The sequence below is a fragment of the Tetrahymena thermophila genome (assembly GCF_000189635.1).
Source record: "Tetrahymena thermophila SB210 genomic scaffold scf_8254444, whole genome shotgun sequence".
Classification (NCBI taxonomy): domain Eukaryota; phylum Ciliophora; class Oligohymenophorea; order Hymenostomatida; family Tetrahymenidae; genus Tetrahymena; species Tetrahymena thermophila.
In genome coordinates, this window is record NW_002476224.1 from 286,844 (window position 1) to 298,617 (window position 11,774).

At 22.5% G+C, this 11,774-nt stretch overlaps 3 protein-coding genes across 3 annotated transcripts; 1 reads left to right on the forward strand and 2 right to left on the reverse strand. All coding sequences in view use genetic code 6, as the record gives it.

Moving 5' to 3' along the window:
- Nucleotides 1–1,280: 1,280 nt before the first annotated feature.
- Nucleotides 1,281–3,594, reverse strand: TTHERM_00585240 (hypothetical protein; the record flags this gene model as incomplete). Its single annotated transcript, XM_001032629.2, has 9 exons — nt 3,444–3,594; nt 3,115–3,394; nt 2,602–3,051; nt 2,399–2,540; nt 2,134–2,343; nt 1,911–2,081; nt 1,503–1,578; nt 1,391–1,443; nt 1,281–1,337 (listed from the first exon to the last, which is right to left on the reverse strand). The coding sequence occupies exons 1-9, from the start codon at nt 3,502–3,504 to the stop codon at nt 1,281–1,283; spliced, it is 1,500 nt and encodes a 499-aa protein (XP_001032629.2). The 5' UTR covers nt 3,505–3,594.
- Nucleotides 3,595–5,012: 1,418 nt separating this feature from the next.
- TTHERM_00585250 (30S ribosomal protein S17) lies at nt 5,013–5,867 on the forward strand (the record flags this gene model as incomplete). Its single annotated transcript, XM_001032630.3, has 2 exons — nt 5,013–5,138; nt 5,376–5,867. The coding sequence occupies 2 exons, from the start codon at nt 5,013–5,015 to the stop codon at nt 5,865–5,867; spliced, it is 618 nt and encodes a 205-aa protein (XP_001032630.1).
- A 1,221-nt stretch (nt 5,868–7,088) lies between these two features.
- Nucleotides 7,089–10,114, reverse strand: TTHERM_00585260 (ATP synthase F1, beta subunit; the record flags this gene model as incomplete). The annotated part of the gene is made up of 4 exons (XM_001032631.3): nt 7,089–7,198; nt 7,267–8,298; nt 9,482–9,796; nt 10,078–10,114. The coding sequence occupies 4 exons, from the start codon at nt 10,112–10,114 to the stop codon at nt 7,089–7,091; spliced, it is 1,494 nt and encodes a 497-aa protein (XP_001032631.2).
- Nucleotides 10,115–11,774: the final 1,660 nt, after the last annotated feature.

Below are 11,774 nucleotides of genomic sequence, written 5' to 3' on the forward strand. Positions count from 1 at the left end.
AAAGTCTTCATGAAGAATAGTGCCCTATAGCATATAAGTGACTGCCTCCATTCCAAAATGAGGATGGTCAGGTAATCCGAGTGGTCTCTTCATGTGAAACTAATCAAACAATATAAAAGGATCTAACACTTTAACTGCTTTTTAATCACCAATTAATCTAAATATTCTAGCACCAACTCCTTCAGCCACATTATTAGGTATAATTAAATTAGACGAAAGAGTTTTAAATAATCTCTGAGCCATTTTATGTATCTTTTTTTCTTTAATTAATTTTTAAGTTTTATCAATTTTTTATTACAATTTATTTAATATTTGAAAGATGACTTAGTTTTTATTTTTAAGTTATGAGAAGGCGAAATTATTTAAAACTATTGAAAATTCAGTGCTCGTGAGTTGTTTGTATTCATATAAAATAATAATTTTGAAATTTACTAGTTAAGAAAAGTAAATAATTAAAATTTTGTCCATTACCATCTATTAAGTTATTTTACCTTTGGCTCAACTCAAAAAAACCATCAATTTTTTTTTTTTTTCATCTAAATGCTACACTTTATTTTAAATTTAATCATTTATTCTTTTTAAAAGCTATTTTTTTCTCATAAAATCTTAAAAATAATGAATTTTGATATCAAATATTCCTATAAATATATTAAATTTATCACTTGAAATTTATAATCGCTAATAATTTATGTATTTATGATTAACTTTTAACACTTAAATAATCATAAAAAATCATAAAATTGAAAAATTATTAACTAAGTAAATACATTTAAAAATTATTAATAAAGCGTGATGATATTAAATTAGTTCTTGATTTGTTTATGTTCATTTAAACTTTTATTAAATATATTTTAAAGTATAATTTTTTAATTGATAAAAATAAATAATTGTGATTAAAATAAAGAATAAAAATATTATTGTAAAGTTACTTTAATTCTAAAATGTCACATTCAAGTAAAAAAAAATGAATGATTTTTTGTTCATAAACTATTTACAAAAATTTCAATATTAAATAAATATAATCTACTGAATTAATTTCTTGTTTAATTAATTAAATTTTTCTTTGAATTTTTTTAACTAGATTATCAAGTTTTTTTAAATTATAAATTAATTCAATCCTTTTTTAAAATTGAAAACTAAATTATATCAATAAAACCAATACAAATGAAATTATTTATTTATTTGCATAAATATTTAGTTAATGATTTATTTATTTTTTTATTCAAATATCCAAAAACAACTTAAAAAACCTCTTATGAATATTAAATAAAATAGTATTTTCAGTTTTAGGGGAGTTTATTTTGTGATCCTACACTCGGTCTATGCCTGGCATTCATCTAATTTACAAATTATTTATTTAAAAATTAAAATCAGACATAATTAAAAATACATTTAAATTATCTTGTTCTAACTAGCTCAGCTGCTAATTTTACATTTAAGATCCTTTTATAGTACAATAAATAAAAAATTTAATATAAATTAAGTTTTTAAAGCTAATTTACTCTTCTCATTTTCAAGAGCGGTAGCCTTGATAAATTTAGATATTTCTTTTATCTTCATTGTAGTAACTTTTAAATTCTAAATAATTTTTTAAAAGAATTAATTTTTAATTAAATAATAAATTAAACACATAAAAAAGCAAAAATGTTCTTTTTTAAATTAATTTTCAAAAATTAAAAAAAAAAAATTGCTTAATATATTATTATTTTAGAAAATAAAAATATTAATAGTAATATTAAATAGATGTTAGATAAAAATAACTTGAAATTCTACTATAAAAAGTAATTTGTAAAAGAAAAAAGTAGCTATTTCTAAAAATAATAATGAGAAATTGTGTGATTATTTTTTAAAATAATATTCAGAATTAATTCTTTTGCTAAAAAGTAAAACTAAAATAATTCTTTTTATACTTTTTCTCTTTCTTTTAGGATTAATAACTTTTTATCTGCTTAGTTTTGTTGCTATTTCCTTTCTCTTTCTAAAGCTTTCATTTTCTCTACAAAAAGTATTTCTAAATCTTTTTTTTCCTTTTCCAAATCTCTAACTCTTTCTTCTAAAATTTATAAACCCTCCTCTGAAATCTAAATATTGAATAAAACTATTTTTTTTTATTGATTTAGTAATTAAATTTACATCTTCATCAGGATCAGGTTCCTTTTCACTTTAATTAGGTTTCTTTCTCTATTACTCTTTGATTTTCATATTTACTGTTCTTATTTTTTCAGTTCTTAACTTTAATTCATCAATATATTTTTTCAATTCTCTATCTTTTTACTGCAGTTCTTCCTGCAGTCTTTGATTCTCCTCTCTTACATTATAAAACTATTTTCTAACTACCTCTAGCTAATTTTTAAAAATAATAATTTACTTTCATTCAAAAATGAAATAAATAATTTACCTAATCTTTATACTCTTATCTTTCAAATTCCATTTTTGCCTTTTTCTGTTCTTCTTGTATTCTTTTTAATCCCTATTTTTCTGAAAGAATTTCTTCCAATTATTTTTTAAGTCTTTTAACCTCATTTTCTTTTTCTGTAATCCTTTTATTTATAAACTCATTTATTACATACACATAAGTTATAAAAATCTAAAGTAACTTACCTATTCATATCAAAATTAAAATCTAATTGACGCTTCTTTTGCTAAATAATTATTCTATTTTAAGAGATAATTTCTTGCTGCTTTTATAATTCCTTTTTCTTTTATTTTATCTATTCATTTTCAATATTTTTATTGTTTTAATTGTATTTCTATTGTCTTTATTCTTTTTCTTTTTCTATAATTTGGTCAAGCATAGTTGCCATTTCCTTTAACTACTCCCTCAAATTTTAATTTTATTTGATTTACTGTTCTATCTAAACCTACCTTTAATCAAACGAGTTATTAGATACAGGTTTAGAATTGTTATCTCCTTTAGAGCGGTTTCTTTCTTGTTATATTTAACTAAAATTATTGTTTTCAACTTTTTCATTTTTTTAATTATTTCTATTTGTATTCAAATCATCTAAAATGTTGTTGTTGTTAGTATTGTTATTTTTATCAGCATGAACCCTAGTTTTAGATAGAAAAAAAAATTTTATACAAAAGAAGCAAAACTAAATTTAACTATTTTACATTTCTGATTACTCATTTATCTAAGAAGATTTATCTAATTATTCGTAATTTTAGCTAAAGGGTGTTTAATCAACAAAACTATCAGTCTAATATCTTTATTAATTTTCATTTTAATTATTTTATTTATAATCAATGTGGTTTGTCTTTTAATCATATTTAGGGCTGACTTAATGGGTATTTTACTGTTCTTAATGATGCTACTGATCATATCTTTGATTTGGTGTATTTTTTGTTTACAAATCCTCTTTTTATTACACATTTTTTTATGATGGAGGTCTATCTTTTAAAAAATATTGATAAAATCTAATAAGAATAATGAAAATATTTACTTTAACTATTTTGTACTTTATCATTGTGATAGCTATCATTAAATGTATCACTCATATTCATTTTAATTTAACTTATATAAATAATGCTATATTGTATATTTTTTGTTTATATTTTAGAATTAATTACTATTAAAGCAATTAAAAAAAATAACCAAATTGAAATTTGTGAAAAATTAATTATGAGATATTAATCATTAAATTTCTAATTTGTATATAACTCAAATAATTATACTGTTACGGAAAATTAATTTAGATAAAAATAAAAACAAAAATAATTTATAAAAAAGATTTCTTTTTTTTATCAATAAATATTTATTTGTAATCATTAATTCTTATTATAATTAATAAAATTATTTTTAATTTCTATCAAATAACAATAATAATAATAATAATGATTTGGTTTTTCAAATAATTTGTTGTTTGGTTTTGATTAAAAAGAATATTAAAAATATTGAATACATTTGATTAAAGGTAATTCACTTATTTTAAATAATGAATTTTACAAAAAAATAATTTTAATTAAAATGAATTTGAAAATAAGTTAATAAGTTAATTATTATCCTAAAATTAGCTTTAAAATGTTTCAAATTACATAGGAAATTCTAAGCTTACAAAAGTAATTTTAAATAAATTTATGCATTGATAAAGAATTTAATCAACTAATTTCATTTTAATTTATTTTGGATAGTAAATCTCACATTTGAAACTGAATTTAATTTAAGTATGTGTTTTTAGTCGTTAACAAATATTATTATTTTTAAAAAGTTCTTTCATAAATACTTAGTTGAGTAACAAGGATGAGAAGAATTTGATCATAAAGTTATTTTTAAATTTATCAAATTATAAATTGGTTTTTTCAAATAATTTTTGTTAAATTTAAATTAAATAAATAATAAAAATGTTAAATGCATATATATGATTAACATTAATAAGATTTCATTGATAATATTTAACAAAAAATAATATTTAATTAAAATATTTTGAAAATAAGATTATAAATCAATTAAATTTGTAAGAATTTTATCAAACCATAAATTTGTTTTTAAAATAATATACTGTTCAGTTTATATTTAAAAAAAATAAATAATAAATATATATGTCTAATATTAATAAACAAGATTTTGTTTAAAAAATATAACAAATAAATGCTTTTTAGTTTAAATATTTCTGAAACTAAGTTAATAAATATATTAAATAAATTCATTAATTCTAAAATTAATTTTAAATTAATTGAAATTAAATAAAAACTTCTAATTTGATAAAAATAATTTTGTGTTAGTTCTTGTAATGATAAAGAATAAAATCAATTAATTCTATTAAAATGTATTTTAGTATAGTGAGTAATCACATTTATAAAATACTGAAGTTTATTTATTTATATCTACTATTGATTATAAAATAAAGATTCAAAAGAATTTAGCATGAAGATTATAATAATTTTTAGAAGATCTATTTATTTGTCCACAAATAAAGAAATAATAAGATTTTTCTTAAAAAAAATTTGATTAAATATATTAAATCAAAATCTCAAAGCTAGATTTAAAGTTAGTAGATCATAGTAAATTAGAAATGTCATCTGTTTGGAATTTACTTAATCCAATTAGAAATGGTGCAACAGGCTTAAAATTATTGAGCTCTGGCCGTGAATTATTCGGAACAGTTATATAGCACGGAAAGATGGATAAGACTGTCACTGTAATAGAATAATTATCAAATAAGAGATAGAAATATTAAATTTTTCTTCTTCTTATCATAATAATTTGAAAAATTTCATTAAAATCATTTAGAAATAGCACAAATTCTAAAAAAAATTTTCTATAATTATTTTAGCTCTAAAATTGCAATTGAAATATATTAATGAATTGTATTGCAGCATACTACTTTTTATATGGTTTAACAATTTAAATTTTAATTTGCATTTTTAATTATTAGGTTAAGGTTGATTACAGATATTGGTATCCTAAAACAAAAGAATTTAAATCAAAAACCAGCAAATATCAAGTTCATGATTCTGAAAACTTTTGCGTTACTGGAGATAAGGTTGTCATTAAGTCAATGTTACCAATTTCAACAATGAAACACTATTATGTTAGAAATATTGTAAAGCCATTCCCTAGAGATACTTATTATAAAGAAGGCCAAGAAAAGAAAGAAATGAGTGAATAACTTAAGAAGGAATATTAAAGACTTTATCAAGAATTTTATGAAAGAGAATAACAAAGAACTGAAATTAAGAATAAAAAGGACGAAGTCACTTTAAAATCTGCTCTTAAAGCAAAGGCTTTAACTCGTGCTATGGCAAACTTAAGAAAAGTTGAATCAACATAAAAGAAGAAAGATAAAGTTAGATCTAAATCTGAATCTAGAAGAGAGCAAAAGTCATTATCTGAAGCTATAGACTCTAAGCTTTCCAAAGAAATTTGAAGTTATTAAATAATTATGCAAAAAAATATATTTTTTTTCATTTAACAGTTAATTTTAAAGTAGTTCTAAATGTTATGAACCATTATCCAACTAACTACTATTATAAACTATTTGAAAGCTTTAGTTTGTTTGAGCCATATTTGCATAAATAATATGAAGTTGTTGCTATATTTGAAGAGATTTAAATTAGATTATTTCATTAATTTATAATTAACGTATTATTTAAATAGTTATCATATGTCCTATAAAAGATTTTAAAAAATAAATAAATAAAAAATTAAATAAAAAATATAGACATAATTGTTTTTAGTTTTCTCAGTTAATATAAAATAATTTCAATTCTTAGTTTACTTTTCATGTTTTATATCACTTTTTAAATTATTTTTATTAGCTTATCAAAATAAAAATGTTATATTTTAATATTTATTTCATGAAATGCTATCAAAATAAATGTATTTATCAAAAATATTTTTTGAAAATATCTACTATTTATTTACTTTTTCTTAAAAAAAATATATTTTTGACTTTTAATCAATACTGACTAACGTTAAATAGCTTTAAAAAAATATATTTTCTAACATATATTATAAATTTAAATGGTAAAATAAATTTCTATGTTATATATAATTTTTTGAATTTAATAATTCATATATATTTATCACTTTATAATGGTAGCATCTAAATTTTAGAAACACAAATATGTCTTTTTGTTTCTCATTTCCTTTTCCTTTGTTTGAGAAAAATTTTTTAAAAAGGAGTTAATTTAAGTTAATAAAAGGTAATATATAGATAACTATTGGTTAAGTGATTAGAAAATCTGCTGAAAAACGATGGCTTTATTAATCAATTAATAAGCTTTATTTTATATTTAATTTTAATTCATTTTCGAATTATTCATTCAAACAGAAATAATAAATGTACGTGTTATGTGTTAGCTGGTTGCATTAGTAAATGTTTATCAGTTTTTATTTAAAAAATTTACAAATATGAAACTCATTTATTATTCTGAAAAGACATATATTTAAAATTGATAAAAAGAATGATAGATGAGACAAATGAATGATGTGTGAGAAATTGTAAGTTGATTGATAATCAAATATGCAAAAATAAACACTGTGAATAAATACTGATCTTTTAATTAGATACTCTTTATGCACATTTTGTTATTTTGAAAACATGTATTGATTTATTGGATTAATCCTCTTTTCATCTTAAGTTACTTCACTTAGACTTTAAGGCATCAGCTCTACCAGCAGCCAAAGATTCTTCGAGGTCACCCTTCATGTAGAAACAACTTTCAGGATATTCATCACCAGCACCTTCCAAGAGAGCTTTTGAATTAGTTAAAATAAATGATTGAATATAGATTGAAAAATGAAAAATAAAGTTAATTATTTACCCTTGAAAGAAGCGATATTTTATTTAAGGTTAACGAATCTACCGGGAATACCAGAGAAAACTTCAGACATGAAGAAAGGTTGAGAAAGGAACTTTTGGACCTTTCTAGCTCTGGCGACGACGAGCTTATCTTCTTCAGAAAGATCATCAACACCCAAAATGGCAATAATATCTTGAAGTGACTTGTAATCTTGGAGTAACTTTTAGACACCTCTTGCAACAGTGTAATGTTCTTCACCAATGGTGATGGGGTCTAACATTCTGGAGGTAGAATCCAAAGGATCGACGGCAGGATAGATACCTAATTCGGTCAAACCTCTGTTAAGCACAGTAGTAGCATCCAAGTGAGCGAATGTAGTAGCGGGAGCGGGATCGGTCAAATCATCAGCAGGTACGTAAATAGCTTGGACGGAAGTAATGGAACCCTTTTGGGTGGTGGTAATTCTTTCTTATAAAGCACCCAAATCGGTAGCGAGGGTAGGTTGATAACCGACAGCAGAAGGAATACGACCCAACAAGGCAGACACTTCAGAACAGGCTTGAGTGAATCTGAAGATATTGTCGACGAAAAGCAAGACATCCTTACCTTCTTCATCTCTGAAATATTCAGCGACGGTAAGACCAGTTAAACCGACTCTAGCTCTGGCACCTGGGGGTTCGTTCATTTAACCGAAGATGAGGGCACATCTGGATTCACCTTCCTTAACACTGATGACCTTAGAGTCCATCATTTCATGATAGAGATCGTTACCTTCTCTGGTTCTTTCACCGACACCAGCGAAGACGGAGTAACCACCGTGATGCTTAGCAACGTTGTTGATAAGTTCTTGAATGAGCACAGTCTTACCGACACCAGCACCACCGAAAAGACCAATCTTACCACCTCTAGCGTAAGGAGCCAATAAATCGACGACCTTAATACCAGTAACCAAAATTTCAGCAGAAGTAGCTTAATCAGTGAAAGAGGGAGCATCTCTGTGGATAGGATAGAGCTTAGCAGCCTTAATGGGACCTCTTTAATCGATGGGTTCACCTATTTTATTAAATTTATATAAATTATTTTAATGCTCATTTCTCTAAAATCATCTCAATAGTAAACAAACAAATAAACACTCATATCTCAAAATTAACTCAACCAACTAACCATCACTCTAAAAGAGGAAGGAATACTATTTATTCTATATTCATATATTCTATCCTTTATTTATTTTATTAACATGTTAAGCTAATCAATATATTTGATCAAAAATTTCCATCTATCATTCTAGCTATTGATTTCTTATTAAATTTATCAAAAATTGAAATCCTATTGGTGTATCTGTATATACAAGACTCAACTATAGTTATTTATTTATTTCGTTTCAGCTTATAAATTAAGAGAGCTTTAATCAAGATAGATACATTCTCCTTTTTTAGAGTTCGAATTCAAAAATTTTTAAATTAATTATCACAAACAGAGAAATTTATTTGTTTATTTATTTATTTTTTCTTGATTCTAAGAATTTATTTAAATTATTTTCTCAAATATAAAAAAAAAAAATAAATATTTAAACGAATCTTTGTCAAACGTGTTAACAACACTGTAAAAGATTCTTCTTCTTCTTCTTTCTTACTTTTTCTTTCTTTCTTAATTATTTTTTTTTTTCTAAACCTATGTCTATAATTAATAAATTTCTTTACTTTCTCTTATTTATGCATAGAAAGTAAGAAAGATATGTTTTTTTTAATTTGGTGCGAAATCATATTCTTTCCTAAAAATTTGAGCTACTAGAGGCTTCATTTTAAATATGGTGATAATTTGTATGAATAATGTGCTTATTAATTTAAGATTTTGAGGAGTGAAAAGAATGTTCGAAGAATTATTTGAGTATCTTAAACTATATTGATAGATTGTAATTTATTTCTTTTAATCAATAACTAAACTAAGAGTGGAATTTAATTAAATTTTATGTATTTTTTAGATAGATATATTGATAGGATAGAAGATTCATAGCTATATTTTTATATTTTTTTTTTTTTTTTGCAATGCTTTGTGTATCCTAACTAAGTTTATTAATGATTGAGATGTTTCATGATGGATGGATAGATGGATGATCGAAAGTTTAGAGTATATTAATACTCACCAAGAAGTATTTGTTTGTTAGGTGATGAGATAATGAATGATGAGTGAATTTATTTTTTTATATGGATAATAATTAGTTGAATAATTATTTTACCAATAACGTTCATGATACGACCAAGAGTACCAGGACCGACAGGGACGGAAATGGGTAAACCAGTATCAACGACGGGCTAACCTCTGACCAAACCTTCAGTACTGTCCATAGCAATTGTTCTGACTCTAGAGTCACCCAAGTGTTAAGCAACTTCCAAAACCAATCTATGTTAAGTTCCTTGAACTTCTAATGCGTTCAAGATTTAAGGTAATTCACCTTCGAATTGGACATCGACGACGGCACCGATAACCTAAGATACTTGACCATTGGCCTTAACAGTCTTAGGAGCTTCCTTCTTAGCAGTGGTGCTGAAAGCTATTATTTTAAATAGTTTATTGCCATTTTGTGACTAAATAAGTTAGTAAATTTATTTTTATCGAATGGTGAATCACAATATGAATGAATCTAAAAGAATTCAATAAATGCAGCTAACACATAAGTTGCAACGCAGATCGAAGCTAGCTTTTACAACAAAAACAATTACTCCTCTATCAACTTTACAACTACTTTTGGAAAGCTTTTGTGTTAGCTGATTTTGATTCACCATTCCGATATTGATGAATCCACATTTTTTCTTAATTGTTATAAATATTTACCCCTAGCAATACCCCTTTGGAGAGCCTTAGAGAGCATTTCTTTTATTTTCTAAATATCCTGTTTTTTATTTTAAATGATAAATAATTTATTATTATTTATTTAGTTTTCCTTTGTATTGTCATATTTTATTTAATTTACGCTCTTATCTTTTTTTTTTTCTCTCGTAAATTTAATTCCTTCCCACTTCCTCAATGAATTTTCATTTCTAAGTTCCTTTCCTTTTCTCCTCTCCCCAATTTTAATATTTCTTTTCCCTTCTATCTATCTATTTATCTTCTTTATTCCTTTCTTTCATTTTATTGTTTTTGTTTATTTCATGTTAGATTATTAAATAGATTCTTTGTTTATTTATTTATTTATGAATTAATTTTTAATTCATAATCTATCAATCCCTCACTCCATCTATATATCTATGTATCAATCTTCTTTTTTCATACTAATTAACTAATTTATTTATTTATTTTCTCTTCATTGATTCTTTTATTTAAAATAAATCACACTTCAATAAAAATATCATAATCATTTTGAATTCTTAATATTTTAATAGCTTTAATCAATTAGTATCTCTCTCAATCTGTTAGTTATTTATTTATTCATTTATAAAGATTGAGTATTTTTTATTTGATTTTTATGAATTTTATTAAAAAGATATTTGATCAATTTTTCATATGTATTGTCTTATAAACCTAAGATACTAATGAACAACTAACACAATTCAGCGCTACCTATTCGTAATCTATTTATTAACATTATCTTTTTGATATATTAATTATTTGATCAAGTAAAATCTTTCTTATCAAAATTATTTATCTGATATTTTTTTCACCTATTTTGTTACATTTTTATTAAATTTATTGAATTTCTAATATAATAAAATATTTTTCAATCAATAGATGATTGATACATTTATTTTTCTGTTAATAAAATTTTAAAACCTATCATTATCATCTTTATGAAATAAAATAAAATTAATTGAATTATTTTTAATATCTTTCAAAAAACTTGATTATTTTATATAATTTTTCAAACAAAACAAATAATTGTTTTAAATTTAAAAATGATTTAGAATTTTAAATTGAATAATTTAATAATAATTATTCTAATTTTAAAAACAAGAATGAATTAATAATAATAGTTTAGAAAATATTTAAATTTATGATAATAACTAAAATAAATTTCTTATTTTAGTTAACTACTGATTTGCTCTTAAATAAATTTATTTATTTTTATTTAATTTAAATATATCGTTAAGTTAATATAAAAATATAATTCTTTTAATTTAAATATTTAAAATGTTTTGCAATACAAAAATCACTTTTATTAAATAAATTAAAAAAATAATAATCAATAATTATGAATGCGATATAAATTTTTTGAATTAGTCTACTCTACAAGAAGTAATTTTTTAATATCTTTATGAGTCAATATCTAAATAATTTTATTTTTAATTTGATTAACTATAATGTAGTAATTAAAAAGAAGTCAAGTTAAAAATATGTGGATGAAAATAATTTTTTCAATAAAAACATAAATATTATAGTAATTAATTTATCAATTAATCAATAAATTAAAATTCTAAAAAATTAACAAATAAATCAAATCTATTGAAAATTGTGAAAATAAATTTCTTTGTTTTTGTAAGAATCTTTATATTTAAATATAATTAACTACTTTAATTTCTTATTTATTGATTCTC